The sequence below is a fragment of the Musa acuminata genome, chromosome BXJ3-1, assembly GCF_036884655.1.
Source record: "Musa acuminata AAA Group cultivar baxijiao chromosome BXJ3-1, Cavendish_Baxijiao_AAA, whole genome shotgun sequence".
Lineage (NCBI taxonomy): Eukaryota > Viridiplantae > Streptophyta > Magnoliopsida > Zingiberales > Musaceae > Musa > Musa acuminata.
The window spans coordinates 4,808,821-4,830,687 of NC_088349.1; the positions used below are offsets into that span (position 1 = coordinate 4,808,821).

The 21,867-nt window shown below is 42.5% G+C and overlaps 4 protein-coding genes across 6 annotated transcripts; 1 reads left to right on the forward strand and 3 right to left on the reverse strand.

The window, feature by feature from the left end:
• Window positions 1-585: 585 nt before the first annotated feature.
• LOC135629136 (transcription factor LATE FLOWERING-like) lies at window positions 586-2,747 on the reverse strand. Of its 3 annotated transcripts, none has more exons than XM_065136318.1 (3): window positions 2,304-2,747; window positions 910-2,200; window positions 586-822 (listed from the first exon to the last, which is right to left on the reverse strand). In XM_065136318.1, the coding sequence occupies exon 2, from the start codon at window positions 2,194-2,196 to the stop codon at window positions 1,291-1,293; it is 906 nt and encodes a 301-aa protein (XP_064992390.1). In that variant the 5' UTR covers window positions 2,197-2,200; window positions 2,304-2,747; the 3' UTR covers window positions 586-822; window positions 910-1,290. The 3 variants fall into 3 exon arrangements, with proteins under 3 accessions (XP_064992390.1, XP_064992389.1, XP_064992388.1); XM_065136317.1 differs by having other exon boundaries at window positions 910-2,203; window positions 2,304-2,745; XM_065136316.1 differs by having other exon boundaries at window positions 895-2,744.
• A 3,943-nt stretch (window positions 2,748-6,690) lies between these two features.
• Window positions 6,691-8,223, reverse strand: LOC135629516 (phospholipase A1-II 5-like). Its single transcript, XM_065136995.1, has one exon. The coding sequence runs from the start codon at window positions 8,136-8,138 to the stop codon at window positions 6,789-6,791; it is 1,350 nt and encodes a 449-aa protein (XP_064993067.1). The 5' UTR covers window positions 8,139-8,223; the 3' UTR covers window positions 6,691-6,788.
• Window positions 8,224-9,005: 782 nt separating this feature from the next.
• On the reverse strand, window positions 9,006-13,195 carry LOC135629517 (thioredoxin-like 2, chloroplastic). The gene is made up of 4 exons (XM_065136996.1): window positions 12,844-13,195; window positions 11,664-11,846; window positions 9,647-9,811; window positions 9,006-9,375 (listed from the first exon to the last, which is right to left on the reverse strand). The coding sequence occupies exons 1-4, from the start codon at window positions 13,003-13,005 to the stop codon at window positions 9,238-9,240; spliced, it is 648 nt and encodes a 215-aa protein (XP_064993068.1). The 5' UTR covers window positions 13,006-13,195; the 3' UTR covers window positions 9,006-9,237.
• A 1,368-nt stretch (window positions 13,196-14,563) lies between these two features.
• Window positions 14,564-21,017, forward strand: LOC103985799 (glycine dehydrogenase (decarboxylating), mitochondrial). Its single transcript, XM_009403639.3, has 14 exons — window positions 14,564-16,194; window positions 16,285-16,530; window positions 16,647-16,724; window positions 16,802-17,098; window positions 17,166-17,291; window positions 17,394-17,579; window positions 17,936-18,049; window positions 18,486-18,638; window positions 19,404-19,592; window positions 19,850-19,927; window positions 20,011-20,136; window positions 20,205-20,303; window positions 20,471-20,588; window positions 20,682-21,017. The coding sequence occupies exons 1-14, from the start codon at window positions 14,998-15,000 to the stop codon at window positions 20,774-20,776; spliced, it is 3,102 nt and encodes a 1,033-aa protein (XP_009401914.2). The 5' UTR covers window positions 14,564-14,997; the 3' UTR covers window positions 20,777-21,017.
• Window positions 21,018-21,867: the final 850 nt, after the last annotated feature.

The window sequence follows — 21,867 nt, forward strand, 5'->3', positions numbered from 1 at the left end:
AACGAAAGAAAGATCCGAGTCCGACGGTACAGTCGCGTGACTGATACGCACAACGTTAATGCAATACACGTTCGTAATGGATGAAATTTCGAGAAAGGTCTTTTTCCTCCGATGATGCTTGTTCTCGAGCAATGGAAAGAGAAACAGTTGCAAAGCATGGCGTGATCATACAAGGTTTTGTTTCCATCAAAGAGTGAGGAACAATGCCAGAGGCTGTGAACTATGAAACCTTAAGCTTCAGTTATAGCTTTTGAGTCTGCCCATTCTGATAGCTCAAAATGAACACCAGCAGCAAGCCTCGACTTCCTCGTTCCATTGGCAACAACCAGCCCAAGCTCATGATGTCCCAGGCCAATCCACATAAACGCACACCAAAGAGCTTGCTGGTTAGATTGAAAGTTGTCTCGGAGAAGAAGAATCCCACATTTAAGATCAGGTAGTAAGAGCAGTTAAACAGGATGCATAGGGGATCTCAAAATTCAATGCTTGGATGCACAAGTCCAGTAGCAGCAGCTGTGGGTTATTAGGCCGCACAAGAGGATCTACGAGTGGAGTTTGCAGCTTTCCTACCGCACGGACAACACGAGAAGAAAAGAGTCGGTGTTTAAGATCTTTGCACGGACATCACAGAAGGCACTTTTGTATGACATCATAATCAGTACACAGTTCAGCGAAGAGAATAGTAGAGAAAGGTAATTGGAGCAGAGCGATTGCGTAGACTGGCAACCTCTGTCTCTCTGTCTCCAACGTGCTCACCTATTGTGCAGGTGGTCTTCGCAAAGGTACTCCGGCTTAACCAAGACAGCATCGTGCTCTGCGACACTGCAGGTCCAAAGAGAAGGAGTGAGATTGGCAGGGGAGGAGAGCTGAACTACTTGTCACTTCGATACATACCATCGGAAGCAGTACCTGTAAAATTCGCGCTTCAGGTCGATCGGATGACAGAGAACAGATCGACCGCTTACAACTTTGTGATCGAGAAGTCAGACTTCAGGGTGACAGATTAAATGTGACCGTGAAGCTCTGATATGTGCAGTTGACAGGAACTAATTCACAGGTATCTGAAGGGTGAAAGTCAAAAGTGTTGCACTGCTGCTATCTATTCCTTAGAGGTAAAAAGGCTATGGATAGACAAGAGGTTTAATCTATAGCTGAAACTATTGGTGGGGAAAAGCTAATAGCCAATGGTTTCTTATGGTTGGGTGTTGTGGATTTGGGAAAGTTATCTCTGAATGAGAAAAGGGAATGACCTGTGCCCCATAGTCGCAGAGATGACTCGTGCCTCATCTCTCATCTTTGCATTCTAAAAGCTTGGTTCAGAGCTAGTGGAAAGGGGTGGATGGCACTGTTGGTTGCATGGCCATGCCTTTCACCGAGGGTTTCCAAGGCCCTGACCTGAGACTTGAGGAACTTAAGATAGTTGGCGGCCTCATCGAGCATGGTTGCAGTGTCCATTTTGCTCCCGCCGGGGACCAGCCTTTGCAGCACCCTCAGCCTCTCACTGATCCTTTCCCTCCTGCGCCTCGCTGCCACCGTCTGTGGGTCACTTGATATCTTCACATTCTTTCTCTTTGGCTTCTCGGCTGCCGCCGCCTCCTCCATTCCCAGAGTCAGCGGCCTCAGCGCTGCAGCCCTGTAGATCATCTCCTTCGCCTCTGCTATAGTTTCGATGGCCACAGAGCTTGAATGCTTCTCCGATCTCGGGTTCTTCCGAAGACCTTCCTCGGGCGAAGAATTCGGCTTTCTCTTGGCAGTGGGAAGAAGTGGATCAGGGGAGACTCGGGAGGCCATCTCATCTCTGTTCCACTTAAGGTCATCGAACGAGCCATGGTTCTCGGACTCCCCGGAAGAAACATTACCGGTGCAGCTCAAGTTGCAGAAGTTTTCGCCGTCAGGGAAGATGGCAGAGATAACATCTTCGTCGTGACTGATATTGCTGATGACAGGTAGGTCATCGGATAATCCAAAATCCTGAGTTAGACTGCAGCACCGGTCGACGATCTCCGGCCTGCTAATAGCTCGAAAAGAAGCAGCAGCCGCTTCACAAGGGGCACCCGACCTCATCACCGCTTGGCGATCCAAGAGAGCACCGAGCGTCTCCTCCATGTCACCGGTCCCTCGGAGCTGAACGCTTGGGCTAAGGAAACAAGCCTCAAGGTCGAGCTTCCGGGAGAGGTCGGAGTCTAAACTCTCCATTTCGCTGCTGCGCAACAAGTCTAAGAATCAGAAAGCAGCGTTCTTCCGATGAAGCAGTACTACCGCATGCAGCTCAATGATCCGAAGCAACAAACAAGCCGGAGAACCTGATGATGATGATGATGATGATCTTAGCTTCCTGTTGCAGCAGCTTCGGCTTCTCACTGGGTGTCACAAGCGCGGAAAACTAAGCCAATGAATGCACGCCAATGGAGTTCCGGTCCAGTCCGGTAACAACCATGGCCGTCGTCATCGTTCGCAGCCGAAGCTTGGCCGACTATATAAGCTAGCGGACAAGGCATTCAATTCCTGTAACCTCCCAATAATGCACAGCAGAGTCACAAGTCACTCGGCAGAAGTAAGAGGAGAGAGAGAGAGACGAAGGTCGCATGAGCATGCTGTTCCCTCCACCTATAGAGCATGACTCTTTGAGGAGGTAGAAGAAGGTGAATTCACTCACTCTAATTTTACGTCGATCATGTAAATCCAACCTCTTCTACTCGTAGTCTCATCGCCAAATTAAATCCTCCCCCTCCCAACACTTTGACAGTGACTTAATGAAGGTATGATTCATCAAATCAATGCCAACTGTCCATATTTAAGAGAGATCAAAACCTTCGATGTCGTTACAATGTCAAAATCGTGCGTATTTTCTTTTGGAATTACTCGTACGACATCAGAATAAGATGATGATTTTTCTACTGTCGTAATGCGATTGGGAAATAGGATTATTGTTTTGAATAATGATAAAGAGTCGTGTAAGCCGCCTCTTTGATTGCAGTGACAGTCCCACGGCACGGTGGTGGTACCGTGGACCACCGTACGGCGTGGGCCCGGCAACCGGATCCGATCATCAGATGCGATCCCTGGACCCACCAATGATGTTCTTCCACATTCTTCGACTGTACCACTGACGGACGACCGGCATCACCGATTTGATCTTCATTTTATGGTTCGAGATAAATGTGATGTGTTTATATATATATATATATATATATAATTTTCTTAAGTTATATCTGAATACTATTTTAATCTGATTAAAAATTGGTTGATATAATAAATAAATTTTTTTTTTTGACAGAAAAAAGGTATCCTTAGGAGTACTTCAAAGATGGAATGGAATTGTCCATTCATACAGAAAAAGCCAGTGGTCCCCCTCCAACATGTTGTTTATCTCTATTCATCGATAAAATTTACCGATCAATAGATACTTTTATTTCCCTCTTTGTAAATAATTTCCATGAAGATGCTATCTTTTTTTTTTTTCAAAAATGCTCTTAGTTTTTAATTTTTTAAATTAAGATTTTTTTTTCTAAAATCGCTTTCCTTTCGAGATAGGTATTATCGATCATCTTAACGTGACCATCTCTATCCCGTCATCCTGTCATGCTAGCTTCTATCATTTTTTTCTTATAATTTTCTTAGCTTATTTTCGTACATACTTTTATTACCATCGAATAGGATATGTTTGAGAATAAGAGATTTAAGATTTTCCTACGTGCTACCGGTGGTCATGTTGTCCATTTCAAAATAACGATATCGAAAACCTATTGGAGGGTGTCACGAAAAAGATGGCATGCTAATATATTTTAAAAAAACACTTTTTTTTTAGAAAAATATCCTAATATATATACGTTCGTACTTAAAAAAAACATTGGAACACATTAAAAATATCTCTCGGAATATTCACGGTTGGGAAATAGCCTATTGAGTTTTAGACGTTCTAATGTAGTATGCATAAAACATCCGTCCCACATAATTTCGTTCAACTAAAAAATTAATATAGAAAAGATATATAAAATACGTAAAGTATCTCTCTAAGCGTGGGGCAAAAGATCACGATCGCGTCAACGTCACGGCAGACACACGTGGGCTGGACATGCCTTGCGACGACGTGAAGGCCTCCTATTGGCACACATCCCACGTCACACGTGGGAAGCGGGCCCCGCAACATCTCCATCCTTCCCGTGGGTTTTCCTTCACGGGTGTGCGTACGAATTTGGTTTAGGTCCATTTTTCCTTTTATATTTTGGATTTTTCTTCGATCGATCACTTTTTCCTTTTTCTTTTGCCTACGGAACACAAAATACTCTTACCCTCAAATATATATACATATATATATATATAATAATAATAATGAGATTCCTGACGTAGTTTTTCCATGTTCTAATCAGTTTTAGAATAGAAAAAAAAAAGTTTCGCATATATAATAATTTACTGTAATATAGTGAACTTTTTTTTTTTTTTTGATGTTGTATATTAGATTGATACGCAAATGGATTTGATGGAGACTCATTTTCTCCTTGTTGACCGTGAAGCCTACATCTCATCAATGGTGTCACGTTGCGGTCGCCGTCGCCGCGGCCGTTCGGTCCCTTTCCTCTCTGCGTCACGGCGGTGGCCAATCGACCGCCCAGCCACTCGTTCATGCACCAGTCTGTCCTCTCTTTTTATCTCCCCATCCATCGAAACCTTCGCCACAGAGATCGACAGGGAGAAGATGGCAGCACCGTCAACGAGAATTAATTCCTGCCGTACGTGCTCCACACGAACGGGCGGCGGAAGCAAGAACAAGGGCATACGTCTCGTGCTGGAGGCAAACCGGACTTCAGATTCACGATGCAAAGTGCAGAACCGAGATCGATGTTGGCCATCCCCGATCGTGCCACCCAGTGATTCAATTCCTGTTCCATTTCGTCCTTGCAGTAGAAAGGCTTGTCAAACACTTGCACGCACGACAGTATCTCCTCGTCAAGAACACAGGTTTGATTGAGCAGCTTTATCATCCGGAGAACGTCGTAGCACCCAAAAATAAGAATAATTGCTTACACAATGAGAAGGAGAACACTCTGAACCACAAGTTTATCGTCAAACCCATCCAACTTTGACGTACAGCAGCATTCACTCAATCATAGGTGGCCGACAATTAGCATGTGGTACCACGCTGACACTAAGCCTGTGACGTCTCGATTGATCTCACATCGTATATAAATAAAAAAAAATTAAGATTAACTTATAAAGATCTGATAAATATATTACGATAACTTTTAAGTATTTTGATAAATAATTTAAATTAAATAAAATTATTGATTAATTAGCTCATCAAACTCGGATCAACACTTACATTTACGACACAAATAATTATCTCCTCTTTTACAAACACATTAAGCGTCGGAATAAAATTATATTTTTGTGGGCTATCTATTGACGAGAAAGGATAGGTAACTTAAACATGCCCTAAATAATATGGATAAAATCGATAGTCAATATTTAATCAAACTGTATACAACTATTCTTGGTTCAAACATATCACCCGTGAAGATCTAGTCAACATATGATGACATCTAAGCCCTAGTTAGTATAGTAAAAAAGTGGTACAACCTACGTGTGCCTTTTAACATAAAAGTCACCTCTATTGGAATTGCATATTATAGTTTTACAAGATTCTTCGAGTATGTCATTCGATTGATATGACTAGAATTTATAGTCAACTGAAACTTAACATATGACATCCATTCAAATCGTATGTAGTCAATGATGGTCTAATCAATTTAACAATGATATAATTTTATTTAATCATGTTTAGTTAATATTTTGATAACATAGCACCACATATGAATGCCTAACTAGTATGACATCCAAAATAGAATATTATCCACTAATATCTTGATTTGGAATCTAATAAAATGTTAGAATTTGGCCCTTGTTATATTCGATCAAAACTTTTTATCCTTCCACTTTGTGAATGTGATTTTCAACTAGAGAATATCGACTTTGATTTTCTAGCTATATTACTAGTGATATCAAAAATTTATTATTTATGGATATATAAAAATAAGTGTATTAAATTTGTAAAAAGTGTGTATTGAAATTTCAGTTGTTTTAGATTTTCCTAATATCCTTTATATTTCTGATGCTAAAGACAATACTATTAGGTTGAGATGCTCATATTGTAATATTTTTAAACATGTTACCATGAATTGCACAATATATACACCCTCTACTAAATGGATCCCCAAATAGTCAATGTTCATCATTCTATCCCTTGGAAGGCAATGCCCTCTACTAACTCTAAAAAGCTTATTCATACCATGGAGCCAATGTTCATCATTCTGTCCCTTAGATGGCAATGCCCTCTACTGACTCTAAATGGGTCCCCAAGTAGCCAATGTTCATACCATGAATTGCACATTATATACACCCTCTACTAACTCTAAAAAGCTAACTTTTATGATGAGAGGCTTTTTGATTGTGTATCCTAGTCTTCCTTTTTGGGAGGCTTCTCAAAAATTGATATGGCCATCTTCTCCTTGGACTGAGTTGTTATATTTATTATTATTATTATTATTATTATTATTATTATTATTATTATTTAAGATGGTTGTCAATAGTAAAAAGAGATGTGAATAATAAGTTTCAATGAAAAAAAAAATCATATATATATATATATATTTATAATGACTATGATTTTAGTCTTAGTTACTACAATATATCTTGTTATAATATATTTTATGAATTAATGTGAAAGGATTAAAGAATTCACATGCTCTCCAACATGCCCAATGTAGTCCATGCACACCACCACAAGCCAACTAGTCAACGACCTTAAAGCAGGAGGTAAATGAGAGCCGTGATCTTGACCTCGTCTTCTGCTTGACTGCAACAGGCCGCTCGGCAACCGCCATGTCGGTGAGCCGTCCAGCTTGGCCCTCCGGGGAAGGCGGGACGGGAGCATCCTCGTCCGTCGGCGCTGCCAGCACCCACTCCCCGTCCTCCTCAAGCACCATTCCCTTGTTCTTCTCCACCCACCACGACCCCGGCACCAGGTACTCGTCCTTGAGGTACTCCGATGACTTGTTCACCAACCCGACGCTCCGCTTCACCTTCAACTCGAACTCGCCCTCGTCCCCATTCCACCCCGCCACGACGTGCAGGATCCCCTGCAGGTTGTGCCAGTCGCCGGGGAACCTGGAGTCCTTCAAGTAGGGCGACTTCCGCGTGTCTATCTCCAGCACCGTGCCGGTGTTGACGAAGCCCAGCAGGCCGCTCGGGTAGAGTGGGATGAGGTCGACCTTGTTCCTCACGTGCAGAACTCTAAGGTTGGGCAGCTTCTCCAGCCTGTCGTTGAAGGCCTTGTTCCCGATCTGTGGGCTGCCGAACACCATGGCGGAGACCGGGAACTCCTCCTTGTCTCCGACCTTGGACAGTCCATTCTCCACTATGTCGAAAGCACTTAAGATGGCAAGGGCGGCTCCCAAGCTATGGCCAACGCAGACTATGCTCAGGCTCTCGTCCTTGTAGACCTCCACGAGCTCTTTGATCTTAGCCACCAACTGCTCCCTCGCACTCTGCGTGTTGTAAGAAGAGTTGGGATTGCTCGAGGTATAGATGACGAACCAGCCTTTCATGACCTTGGGCTTCTCTTCCTCGGCGGTGGCTTCCTTCTTGGAAGAAAGAATGGAGTCGACGGGCAGCAGCTCAGGCTCGAGCACGTCGACCCACTCGAGCGTCCGGATCGTGCCGCGCCACGCGACATAGATCTCGCGGCGGCCGGTGGCGCGGGCGGCGGCGTCCGTGGAGACCGCGACGTAACCCATCCAATTGGACTCCTTGCTCCAGGCATCGCGGGCGTAGGAGAAGAGGAAGAAGTGGTCGGGGAGGCCTACCTTGGCGGTGGCATAGAAGTAACCGGAAACAGAGTAGCTGGCGGCGTAGGGGAAGAGCACCTTGCCGAGGAGGGTGCGCCTGCCGTAGCGGCAGCTGCCGCAGTACTTGGAGTGCGGGTCGTTGTCGAAGGAGTCGTAGGTGACCTGGCACATGTCGCCGCATTGGAGGAGGAGGCGGCGGAGGGAGAGGTCGAGGGGGTCAAGAAGGCCGGACCAGTGCTTGGATCCGAGGAGCTCCGGCCATGATGGGCTTCGGGTGACAGCTTTTTGCTCCATGTGTGTCAGATGTGAGCTGGTTTGGTTTGCGTTGGTCGGATGAGAGAGAGGCGATGGAGGCGACCCTTAGCTTGCGGATATGGAACGGTTGGTGGCAAAAGCACCAAGTCAAGCATATAATATCATCAATCTAAACATTTAGAATGAGTTACCTTTTGGAGTGAAGGAGACAAACAAAGTTCACCCAGTAAAAGGACATCTTATGGCTGTCTTCTTCTCGTCAACTTCAACATGGAGGACATGATGTCCATTATGAGGCTGTTATGTCCTACCTGTCTGTGTGCACCCCTCATTGCTCCATCTTAATCTCCATCTTAGTTTCATGGATTAGATGTGCTTAGTTAGTAATCCTATGAGCATGCCACTATCAGATAGTGCTTCATAAGAAACCCTCCTGCCTTTACAGTCTCAGTTAAAAAGGCAGCCTCACATCACCTCTAGATAGTGGATATCAGCAGATTTAATTTCTTGAAAGCTTATATTATATATTCCATTATCAACATATCTTTTGACTAGTAGACCACATCAACAAAATAATGTGCACCAAGTATCACAAAAAAGAAAATTGATGATGTGACCACTCAGGTCAGACTATGTAATTAGAAGATACCTTTGTTGTTTACTTTATGTAAAAACAATAAACATCATCAATGGCAATTATTTTCAACAAAACTTATGTTTAAAAGCATAGAAAAACATATACCATACTAGATGTGCTCCAAGTTCAAGGAAACCAAATTTACAAGATAATTTAGGAGATGAAACAACTACAAACATCCACATTTAGAAAAGGCATAATCTTTATAGACTAGGCTGTTATGATGAACATTCATGATCAACTTAAGGTATTATAAAGTTCAGCAGCAGTAGGTAATAAGTCGGATAGAAATACAATTGAAGCTGAGTCACAATAATACAATCCGATCTGAAACAAGAAACCCGAGTTGCGAGCTGCGCTTGTTATACATACTGAGTTGGAAAAGAATGATGCTAAATTTGCAGCTTATGTTCAAGAAATAAACTGCTGTAACACAACAATATTTAGGCTGTAATGCATATGTTGAACTATTTTGATGATCTAGGTGATGATGAATTATGACTATCTTGAAGCAGCTTCTGCAGGTTTTTCCTGAGAGGGTGATCTGCCAAGGAGGTCGATGTCCCCGACGCCAGTAGGTGGTCCAATGCTACAGCGATCAGTGTTGTGCATCGCAATGGCATCCTTTATCTTCTGAAACTGAAGAAATTTAAAGAAGACAATCAGTCAACAATTCCATCTTCAATGAAGCATGCAAAGCCGTAGAAAATGACTTTCTTTTCATAAACATAAGGTTCTCATTCATGTTTAATGAGGTTCAAACATTAGAATTTGCCTTGCTTGTGGAATAACAGATAATTAATTAATAATTTTCTGCAGCTGTCCTTTCACATATGTGAAGCGAACAACAAAGGAGCTGATCTGCAGTCATTAAGACAAACTAAAAATATTCTATAAAGAGATTGCTCACCTTTGCCAAGGAACATGAAAAAGATTCCAACAGCCCATCTGCACCTCGGTAGAAATGGAAATAAGGAAGAACTCTAACATTCAGTCTTTTGCACATGGGCTTGTTCTCGTCAAAATTTACCTTGATAAATAGTATGTTAGGATGTTCTTCTACTGTTCTGCAAAGCTGAAGTACATTTGAGAGAAGTTAAGATATAAATGAAACAATTCTAAGAGTATTTAATCAAAGCAAGTGTCAAATTGTTTAAAATCAATTCTGTACATAGTCAATTTAAAATTAATGGAAAGATCACATGATATCCCTAATCAATTTATGATATCCAATGCGACTGTGCATGCAGTTCATCATAGTTAATGTTGAAAAAATTCTCATAAAAGCTTTCCTAGAAAAGTGAATATAAGTCTAATCCATAGTATGTTAAAGGCTCCAAAATGGGAACATGTTTCCATGTCTATAAGACTCGCATAGTATTAACAATGATATTTGGTTCTGTTCACTTTGGGAATCATGAATAAGCAATCTAAAATCAACAACAATATACGTGTAAAAAATATAGAAACCGCTAAGCAAATAGTCTAGTAGATACCTTAAAAAGAATGGGATACACAAATACTTTAAAGATGCTTGTCAATAAATGCCGGATATAGTGAACAATCCAGTACTTATGTGGAACATAATTCTGATAAAAATTCCTGGAAATCTCAGGTATTGTACAGGAAACAGTAGAATCTGAGGGAAACAGAATACGAGGAAAGGGACCTATGACAGCAAATTATTAGGAATGCAGTTGGAGTCAAACCTACATCCATCTATCGAAAGCGAAAAGCACTACTCCACTACACTATGTGGTGTTGTATGACTACAGCAAGCAATTATACATGTTGGGAACCATACAGTATAAATAACAGAGATCAGTTGCACCTATTTCCCAACTTAATAATATAATCCAAAAGCAGATCTGTTCTCCGCATCCCCTAAATCAGGACTTCCTAATTTTCCAACTTATATAATATACTTCAGAAGTAGATTTATTATCTATATTCCTTTGACCATGAAAACAATAATATGATCCCAGTCTTTGACAAGGAAGATCATAAAGATAGTTAAGCCTGTCTGTTATCGTGACCGATTTTCAAGAGACAATAAAAATGGAGGGAATTTACCTTTCACCATTTAAGGATGAGCAGTTTCATAGAACTTTGATGAGAGCCTACAAGCACCCAAATTAGAAGTAACCACTTGGGTTTGGCTACTTCCCTTATTTTACTCCAGATTTCAGGGTAAAAAGGAGTAGATTCGTATTGTTTGATATGATACGAAGAATTATGAATGAGTGGAGGTGCCTTGATGATGTCATCTGATTTATGGACATCATAAACAAGGTTAGATCTCCAAAGTATTAGAAAAGTTGCTTATGCAACCTATGGGTTAGGAGAGAACCGATTCTAGCCGGAGCTCTATCTCGACAGCTGACATAATACTATTAGTCAGTATATACGGTATCATGCTCGTTGATTTGCTCAAAAAAATGGGATTGGAGAATGGTTCATAAAATATTCTTCGTGACACAATCAGAATTGGAATAATATTGAAAAGAAGAGTCATTAACATAGGTTAGGTATGCATTTTGAGCAGAAAGGTCATTCTAAAGCCTTCCTTGTTAATTCCATATCTTGGCCGTCACAAAATGTAATTTCCCTTAATTACAATGCATAGAGCAAACAAGGAACAAATACAGAAATCTTTGATCATTGAAATGGATGAACTAAAGAGGATCATATTTAATAATAAAAAATATTTTAATGCAAGAAATCAAATCTTAGCAAGATAAATTAAAGTGTTCAATAAATTAGAGAGCTTGGTGTTTATCTATGTAAAGCAATTGAACTACATGCAATGAGTCTTTAACACAAAATTAATTCAACCAGAAGAGTAGCAAAAAAGCATTAATCTATTTCAAAGAATTTGAAGTATCAGCATAAGATTGAAAGAATAGCCAAGAGATAATAGAAGTCACCTTTGGGTACAAGGCTCGACAAGAAGCACACCATGTGCCGTAAAACTCAACAATCACAAGCTTATCACCAGCTTCACTTAGTGCATGTATAAACTCTTCAGTTGAATGAACATCGATCATATTTGGACCTGCACTTTTCTCCCACCACTTGGGCCTCTCACCCTCAGCAACAACTGCATGAACCTGAAATCAATGGCCCTCGCACGACCAGTATAGTGTGTAACATTGCACAATATAGTAGAATGAATAATTATTAATCAACCACCAGTATGAATACAAAAAATTATAAGAACTTTGCAGATAAATAACATTAAGAAGCTTCAATTATCCTCAAGTTAGTATGCATTTAAACCTCTCAAACATAAGGGCGTACCAAGTACACGAGGCTCCCACCAATGTGGGGTTTGGGGAGGATCAATGTACGACAATTAAAGTAGTGCATTGTCACAACCCGACTTGACTAGATAACTACTAACTTATGTTAAGTCTCAACCGTTGGCCTATAATGCTTAAGAACAGGTTAACCATGGGACACTCATCAAACTCTTACAATCCAATTCAATTTTTCCTCGCTTTCAACGTGGGACTATGCTAGGGGTGTTATAATCCTTCCTATTTAGGGCTTCACATTTTTGTCAGGGACCTAACATAAAGCATAATCAAACCCTGACATGGTAGTAGCATGGTCAATGTGAGACTCAGTCAAGTGATGGCAGTGATGTGCCGCTAGTCTCATTCGGGGATAATCTCTTTCTACTCCAATCTCTGACCATGCTTGTTACTACATCGATTTGCCATCATTTGTCATGACCTGACCTTTGGAATAACTAAGTTTTAAAGAGTCTAATTCTTTTGCTCAGGTTGATAATGGTACTCTCATAAAACTTTGATAATCCAACTCGATTCTTTATGGGATTAAACTAGGGCTGTTACACTAAGGTATTCCGCATGAAAACCTATTAATCTCTAATAAATTCCGCGTTATGTGTACTTCACCAGGAACATGCACCAGGAATTTACTAACGTTCACCAAAGGACCGAATTTACATCCATCTGCCTCTGCAACTAGGTCAATTCAACAGAACTAACCAGATTGCAGCACTAACATCAAATTGGAACAGCAGAAGAGGAAGAAGAAACGAGAGAGGGGTTTTCAGCATCAAGAAGGAGTGACCCCTACCTTGAAGCGAGCCAATCGCCTGGGAAGGAAGGCGAGGGCGGCAGAAGCGGCACCGAGGCGAGGATCGGGGGAGACCTTTAGCCGAGGCGAGTGTGGGCGAGGCGGGAGAAGAGGGGTAGGAGGAGGAGCGACGAGGGAGAGGCGGAAGCACGCATCCGCCATTTAAAGACACAAGAGGACGACGCGCCAAAAGAAAGATCGCTCTTTGTAATCCTTCTTTCGTCCACGCGGCTCCTCCGACCCTCCCCGGCGTCTCTTCGGTTGCTCAATGACCTCCTGCTTTACCTCCGTCCCTGTTCGTCACTGAGGAGAGGGGGTCGGGGGGAGGGAGAGCGAGAGAGAGAGAGAGAGAGAGCACCAAAACGACTGGTGATAAGACTAAGCGGGTTGAGTGGCTCAGATTTCGTGCGGGGAAATGAGCCGGCGCAAACCGGTTGGGAGCGGTCCAATCACGGGTCGGCCGGCGGCGGTTTTGCGCTCCACGAGCGCCACTCGTTTCCACGATGAAGCGAACCGACTTATTTTTATCTTTATATTATATTTATTTATTATTTATTTGCCAGAGGATGGAATATTGCGGATTAGGATTTGGGCCGAGATTGGGCCGCTTGGTCACGCGAACCGATGGCCCGCTTCGTGTCTCTATCGACATGTGAAAGATGTGATCATTGTGGAATCTCTTTTTGAGAAGGGATGTGAGGATTCATTTGGTAAGTTCCGATGGAAAATGATTTCGATGGATATTATCTCCATCACAATTAATAAAGAAAATAAATAGCAGTAATTTTTTTTATTGCGGTTAGAAATCTGTTTTGGGAAACGTTTAGGGTTGGGATTAGATTTTGGGTTGCACTTAAGGATAGGGTTGGGGTTAGGATTAGGGTAAAAATGGTAAAAGCGTTATACTAGTCAAAATCTAATGAAAATATAATAACATTAAAAAAAAGGGATGAGCTTATAAATTTGATTCTTAATGAAAACAATAAGAAAACTAAGGTAATCATCATTGAACTATGTCTCACACGTATTATGTTAGGATTTGATTTGGACTATATTGAATATTGACACGAGAGAATAAAATTAAAATTAAATATAATAAATATATTAATTATTTTAAATTTTAATTTAAATATTTTAATTAGATTAAACGAAATTGATTGATTAGACGTGTAGAGGTACGAGCTCGATAATGAACCGAGCCAAAGGTCTTCCGTTGAGACGCCGACATACGTGGGATGATACTTTACGTTTGACTTACGTACCAATACGGGAAAGTGCAGTCACTTATTTGATTGGTGGTAGGAGTCCTCTATCATTATTAATTACACGCACATTAATGAGTTATTTATTACAAAATAATTAGTAATTGCTTCGTTCACGAGCACTGTTCTACCGACCGCAGCCATAAGTTTCTTTCATTTTATGTCATTTAATAAGATCTCCAACCACCAAATACGACATTGCATCCACCATAGATTCTCTCTCTTTGTACGGTTGGTGAGCCACACCTGCCCCATGACCGGATCCCGTCCCCGTCATCATAGACGCTTCATCCTTCCCAGCCGTATCAGCTGCGGCAGACATGGTGAGTCCGCAGTTTCCTTCCGACCCTGTGCAAGATAACGGCTGTACCCTGTCGCTGACAGGATAGGAGAGCCGCACCCCTCCTGTTTCTTTCTTGTATCTCCCCTCGAAGCCCGTCTCAGGTCGGTGCGACCAAACACGACACAGACTCCCCAATTGCAATTGATCCTAGTACACGCACACACATCATCTCGCTCCCCGTCAGCCTTCACCGTCCGCTTCTACCCAATCGGACGCCCTCTAGCTGTCTAATGAATCGTGCTCGCCACCCCGCCCTCTCCTCTGCACCTCAGATCTGGATCTGAAACTTCTCACTGTTTGCATGCCACAAACCGTAGTGTTTGCGAAACAATAGCAGGCGGAGGCGGCGGTGGAGGCGGAGGAATAGCCGTGTTCGTTTATATTCCTCTGCTCTTCCCTTTACCTCGCCTCCTGATTGGAATCGGAATTTATGGGAAAGTGAAAGACAAATAAGGAAGTGAATTTTTAGTGCTCCTTTGGAAGAAAGTTCCGATCTTTACTACGTGTTTGGTTCAAAGCAGAGATCTTTGTTGGTTGTTTGGGTCTCCGATGGAGCGCGCTCGAAAACTGGCGAGCCAGGCGATCCTCCGCCGCCTGATCTCCCAGACGAGGCCGTCCCCGCCTATGCCCGCCGCCACCCGCCGCGTCTCCTCCCTGTTCCCGGCCACCAACTCCCTCTTTCGTCCGTCCGTGCTCGCCGAATCCATGCTTCGCAATGGCCAGACTCGCTCCATCTCCGTCGATGCCCTCCGCCCCTCCGACACCTTCCCCCGCCGCCACAACTCCGCCACGCCCGAGGAGCAGTTCACCATGGCCGCCTCCTGTGGCTTCTCCTCCCTCGACGCCCTCATCGACGCTACCGTCCCCAAGACCATCCGCATCTCCGACATAAGGCTCCCCAAGTTCGACGCCGGCCTTACCGAGTCGGAGATGATCGCGCACATGAGCCGCCTGGCCGCCAAGAACAAGGTCTTTAAGTCCTTTATCGGGATGGGCTACTACAACACTCTCGTCCCCGGCGTCATCCTCCGCAACATCATGGAGAACCCGGCGTGGTACACCCAGTACACTCCGTACCAGGCCGAGATCGCACAAGGCCGCCTCGAGTCCCTCCTCAACTTCCAGACCATGATCTCCGACCTCACCGCCCTCCCCATGTCCAACGCTTCCCTCCTCGACGAGGGCACCGCCGCCGCAGAGGCCATGGCCATGTGCAACAACATCCAGAAAGGCAAAAAGAAGACCTTCTTGGTCGCCTCCAATTGCCATCCCCAGACCATCGACGTCTGCAAGACCAGGGCCGACGGGTTCGATATCAAGGTCGTCGTGGCCGACCTCAAGTACTTCGATTACAAGTCCAACGATGTTTGCGGAGTCCTGGTCCAGTACCCCGGCACCGATGGTGAGATTTTGGACTACGGGGAGTTCATCAAGAATGCTCATGCCCATGGCGTTAAGGTCGTGATGGCGACCGACCTACTGGCGCTGACGGTGCTCAAGCCGCCGGGCGAGCTCGGGGCCGACATCGTGGTGGGATCTGCTCAGAGGTTCGGGGTGCCCATGGGCTATGGCGGTCCGCACGCTGCGTTCCTGGCAACGTCGCAGGAGTACAAGAGGATGATGCCTGGTAGAATCATCGGGGTCAGCGTTGATTCCACCGGTAAGCCTGGGCTACGGATGGCGATGCAGACCAGGGAGCAGCACATCAGGAGGGACAAGGCCACCAGCAACATCTGCACCGCGCAGGTCGGCGATCTCTGCTTATTCTTTATATCCGATCATTTGTTCCCTGCTTTGGGTGTGATTATTCACTTGTTTCATCTCCGGAACCTCCAGGCATTGCTTGCGAACATGGCCGCAATGTATGCCGTGTATCATGGGCCTGAAGGTCTCAAGGCAATTGCCGAGAGGGTCCACGGTCTTTCTTGTGCTTTTGCACACGGGCTGAAGAAGCTCGGGACGGTGACCCTTCAAGATCTTCCGTTCTTTGACACAGTCAAAGTAAAATGTTCCAATGCAAAGGCAATTGCCGATGAGGCCTGCAAGAATGAAATGAATCTTCGGGTTGTTGACTCCGATACGGTGAGTGATCTTATCAGAATTCTACTTGATAATGGATAGCAGACATCTAGATGTGTAAGCGTACACTCTGCAGCTGCAGATACCAGTTCTCATGCTGTCATTATCTATGATTTCAGATAACTGTGTCCTTTGATGAGACCACAACCCTTGAAGATGTGGATAAGTTGTTTGAAGTTTTTGCTTGTGGCAAGGCTGTAAGTACTTGTGGTGACAGACTATTTTCAGATTCCTTCGCTGATATGAAGCATCTGATGTTAGTTGAAATCCTCAGGTCAACTTTACTGCAGAATCTCTAGCTCCTGAAGTCCAGATGGTAATCCCAAAAGGCCTAGTCAGATATAGCTCATATTTGACGCACCCAATCTTCAACTCGTACCACACAGAGCATGAACTGCTGCGGTATATCCACAAGTTACAATCCAGAGATCTCTCCTTATGCCACAGCATGATTCCTCTTGGATCTTGCACGATGAAACTGAATGCTACTGTGGAGATGATGCCTGTGACTTGGCCCAGCTTTGCTGACCTTCACCCATTTGTGCCTGCTGACCAGGCTCAAGGATATCAGGTACTAATTTTTCTTTTCTCTAACCTGTTGAAATTATGCGTTTTAACTGACTTCTTATTGGTACCAGGAAATGTTCAAAGACTTGGGTGAGCTTTTGTGCACCATCACAGGATTTGATTCTTTCTCATTGCAACCAAATGCTGGTGCTGCTGGAGAATATGCTGGGCTCATGGTTATTCGTGCTTACCACCTAGTAAGTCATTCGGACACTGTTGTTGTCAAGTGAAGCGATTGGTCTTTGAGATTTAGAATTTATGTCATTGACGGACGTGCCTTTTTGGTGAAAATTTTGTAGTCAAGAGGAGATAGCCATCGTAATGTCTGCATCATACCCGTATCTGCTCATGGGACAAATCCTGCAAGTGCAGCCATGTGCGGAATGAAGATTGTTGCTGTTGGAACCGATTCCAAGGGTAACATTAACATTGAAGAACTAAGAAAAGCAGCTCAGGCACACAAGGACAATTTGTCTGCTCTGATGGTAAGAATGGTGTCTCCTTAAAATTTATGGAATTCTCAATTTAGCATTCATGAGGACTAGTGCTACAGTCATTTATCTTTGTTGACATTTGCGCCAAAGTTTATGTTCCTTTACTTGCAAAGGTTGTTCGAGCTAGTTTTTCCCTGCAGATCGACATCTTTGCAGAACGATATGGTAGTCATTTCTTTGTTCAGATTTCCAACTTCTTAAGGTAGTTTACATAAAGTTTTAAAGTGCTGAACCTACACAGCTCGATTAATAAAAGAAGCTGCTGATGAATTTCCTCTTTAAATAGTAAGGGCATGATATGGAATTGTTTGACTGTCTTCATTATTGATTAACCCCTGCCTGCTCAGGTTACATACCCGTCAACTCATGGAGTCTATGAAGAAGGCATCGATGAGATATGCAAGATTATTCATGACAATGGAGGACAAGTTTACATGGATGGTGCTAACATGAATGCACAGGTATGTAGTTGTATATCCTAAATGAAACCATTTAATGGTAACTGATGGCTTTTGTTGTCTTGTTTATGGGCATGGAAAGTTAATGTGACACCACAGTAGTATGCAAACTGGATGCTACTTGTGTCAACTAAATGGTTTATCAAGAAATTAAACAATTGGGGTTCCTGATATCTAAACGTATGGGATGATGGTGTGGTATATTAAGTATCTTAGTTCAATCAATCACTAAACTCTTCTTAGGTTACTTTCTGAGTTGTTGATTACTGATTTTCTTTGAAACATTTTCTACGGTGCAGTATTTTGCATGAAACATTCGTGTTTTGAGTCACACATCTTTTGACCATCTACTCATTGCATAAAGTTAAATCCTCTATCTTGAGTTTTGATCAATTTGGTTGCTTCAGCAGTCTAACATTGACTTTGATGTATTATCCAGGTCGGCCTTACAAGTCCAGGTTTTATCGGAGCAGATGTCTGTCATCTTAACCTCCACAAGACATTCTGCATCCCACATGGTGGAGGTGGTCCTGGAATGGGTCCCATTGGTGTGAAGAAGCACTTGGCACCATTCTTGCCATCACATCCTGTGGTATGACACTCTCAATTGAGTAAAATTTGAGGTTGTAGAACTTATGATGGCATGTAACACATTGCCAGTATCTCATAACAATTATCGTCGCTTATCTAAACACATGTAGGCTATTCTTTTCTTGTAAAGTCTTTGCATTGCTCCGCTGTTGTAATCTTACTAACAAGATCATATATGCTTTTTGTTTACTAGTTCTTGTCTGGTAATTAATTTTTAAAATTTTATCTTATACATACTTTGATATATTTGCAATTATACTTTATAAATATAAGTAACTATTACTTTGTGGCATTCTGGTATCTCCTTTTCTCTTTTGTTTTTTGGTTACTAAAGGCTTCTTTTGTTGGTACAAAATTGTAAACAAATTATGTCATCAACTTGTATCTAGATTCATCTTCGGGACCATTTTAATATGAGGTGCCATATTGCTGATTAATCTTTCTCATCACTGTATAAGATTACTATTTGGACAATCATTTAAGATGGTTGAGTTATCATCATAGTTGGCAAGCTAGTGTTGTAAACAAGTGTGCAAACTGACACACCTTTTAAATAATGATTTACGAATATGAGGGGCCTGATTTCTTTAATTTTGTTTCGCTATATAATTTTCTCCAAGACAAAATTCTGAGTGGACAGTGTGACTGTTTTTGTATGATTCTCTAAGTAAGTAATGTATTTATTTGGAGATCTAAATCGTGGCCCATTTGGTTTGATGTTGGACAGATGGGGTACTTAGATTGTTGCTTCATTTTTTAACCGTAGGTGGCTACTGGAGGAATACCTCCCCTGGAGAATGCCCAGCCTCTTGGTACTATTTCTGCAGCACCGTGGGGATCTGCACTTATTCTGACAATTTCATACACATACATAGCCATGATGGGTTCTAAGGGGTTAACAAATGCTTCAAAGACAGCTATACTAAATGCAAACTATATGGCAAAGCGTTTAGAGGTAATTTAAGTTTCCATTGCAATGTCAATTTAACTTTTATGCTTCATCAAGAAATATGAATGTTCAGTTCCTTCAAGAATAAGTCCTTTTCTTCGAATTTTGTCGCTAAGCTGGTAATAGTGTTTTGTTTGACTAGCTATTATCAACTGTAGTTTATCATCAAAGAGAAAAAAATTAAGGAAAATTGTAAATGAAAGATAGATATATTTGAAGGTGTTTGACCCTTTCTGATTTCATTTGATTCTACTTTCTTGCAGAACTATTACCCCATTCTTTTCCGTGGAGTCAATGGAACTGTCGCCCATGAATTCATAGTAGACTTGAGGGGGTTTAAGGTGCTTAAGCCACACTTATCATCGTTGATTCAGTATCGGAATGTTATTGATCCTGATAATTATTGAGATTTGAATTACTGCAGGCGACTGCTGGTATAGAGCCTGAAGACGTTGCCAAACGTCTAATGGATTACGGATTCCATGGACCAACAATGTCTTGGCCAGTGCCAGGGACACTCATGATTGAACCCACGGAAAGCGAAAGCAAGGTATTGTGCTACCATTTCCTGAAGTGTCTCCTGCAGACCATTTGAAGCATGTTTGATTTCCCTTTCAGGCAGAGCTAGATAGATTCTGTGATGCTCTTATTTCTATAAGGGAAGAAATTGCACAGATTGAGAGTGGGAAAGCTGACATCTACAACAATGTCCTGAAGGTATGAGGATTCAAATTTTCTTCATTGCACTTCTAACAAGTCTTCTTTCAAGAAAAGATAATTCTGCTCAAAAATTAAGACCGGAACGAATAATGTAATCAACTAGTGATTCATGTAATTGCATTTGCAGAAAAGTTCTGTTTGTTTAACTTTTAGCTCATCTGTAGGGTGCTCCTCATCCTCTATCTATGCTCATGGGAGACGCATGGAACAAACCATACTCCAGGGAGTGTGCAGCTTTCCCTGTTTCTTGGCTCCGAGATGCCAAATTCTGGCCAACTGCAGGTACCAATCACTACTATGTGCTGCTATGATCTCACTTTTAACAACCGGGACAACACTGAGATTACTATTGTGTTGGTCTGATTTATTTACCAGGGCGCATCGACAATGTGTATGGCGATCGTAATCTCATCTGCACCCTTCCTCCTGTGTCACAAATGGCTGAAGAAGCTGCAGCTGCTCTTGCATAAACCCATCATACTTCTGCACCTTATTATTATCTTTGATGTTCCTTCAAATTGTACATATATATCTATATCATTGAAGTGCTGCAGCTGCCAAAACACCACCATTTCTGCTCTCAAACTTGTTGCTTAGCAACATTTGTTTTAAGTTTAATCCCTTCTTTTTAGACTATTTTTGTTCATTTACAAGTTGAAGCTAGTCATGAAGCATCTGAATAAAATCCAATATGGATGATTGTTCATTGAAGCCTGCATCATTTTAGCAGTAAGTGTTGATAGAAGGAAGGAAAAGATGAGGAGATTGATTCCCCACTCATGCCTAAGTAATTTAGCCAATTGGAGTTCTCAGCAAGGTTGCTGTAATGCTGCTATTTTGGCACTTCCGGTGGATGTCTTGTGAACCTCTGTGAATAAGAAAAGCCAAAATGCATTATTTATATTTCTCTTTCTACATGCATGAACAGGATAAGGTTTTATGATATCCTGCAACAAGCTTTTCTTCTCCAATCATACTTAATTCTGGTGCAATCTCATGTGGCTCTCAGGTAGGGGTGCTTCTTTGTTCTTGCTTCTCGCCCTATTTAGGATCCGCAAACAACATAGTCTGTTTGATCTCTGTCATCTCCATGTCTCCATCTTCCAACCGAAGAGGGTGAGCGAATTGGAAGCCGCCTCCAAGCTCTTCCTCCGACAACTCGGGCATGTCTGTATTCATATTCACAGAGGTAAGCTTAATGCCTCGGTATCCTGAGATCTTCATCTCTCAGTTATTTGTTCGTTCACCGGAGCCCCTTGGTCTCTTCCTGGAAAATGATTCGAGGAATGCAGCTTTGTCTTCCGCAACCAACATCAGAACGTGCTCCGATTGCAACGCAACCAAGACTCCTTTGTGGAGACGAGACCCTCGGGGACCTGAGGTACTGATCTATCTACTGATCCGCTGTTCTACCACCCATACATCCTTTGATGCAAAACCTTTTCTATCAATGTATATGTCTTTAAGAAAGAAGTTACATATAGATAGTTTGATCTTCTATAGATTGTGCTAATATTGATGTGCATGGAAACTATGGTGCAGTCTCTTTGTAATGCTTGTG

What these genes read in the sequence shown, in the direction of transcription:
- LOC135629136 (XM_065136318.1), bottom strand. Translation starts at nt 2,196, where the DNA reads ATGGAGAGTTTAGACTCCGACCTCTCCCGGAAGCTCGACCTTGAGGCT.
- LOC135629517 (XM_065136996.1), bottom strand. Translation starts at nt 13,005, where the DNA reads ATGGCGGATGCGTGCTTCCGCCTCTCCCTCGTCGCTCCTCCTCCTACC. An exon ending in GGCGATTGGCTCGCTTCAAG is followed by an intron (nt 11,847 to 12,843) that starts GTAGGGGTCACT and finishes CATTGATTTCAG; the next exon opens with GTTCATGCAGTTGTTGCTGA. An exon ending in TTTCATGTTCCTTGGCAAAG is followed by an intron (nt 9,376 to 9,646) that starts GTGAGCAATCTC and finishes AAATTTCTTCAG; the next exon opens with TTTCAGAAGATAAAGGATGC.
- LOC135629516 (XM_065136995.1), bottom strand. Translation starts at nt 8,138, where the DNA reads ATGGAGCAAAAAGCTGTCACCCGAAGCCCATCATGGCCGGAGCTCCTC.
- LOC103985799 (XM_009403639.3), top strand. Translation starts at nt 14,998, where the DNA reads ATGGAGCGCGCTCGAAAACTGGCGAGCCAGGCGATCCTCCGCCGCCTG. An exon ending in ACCAGGCTCAAGGATATCAG is followed by an intron (nt 17,099 to 17,165) that starts GTACTAATTTTT and finishes TATTGGTACCAG; the next exon opens with GAAATGTTCAAAGACTTGGG. An exon ending in TCTTGCCATCACATCCTGTG is followed by an intron (nt 18,639 to 19,403) that starts GTATGACACTCT and finishes TTTTAACCGTAG; the next exon opens with GTGGCTACTGGAGGAATACC.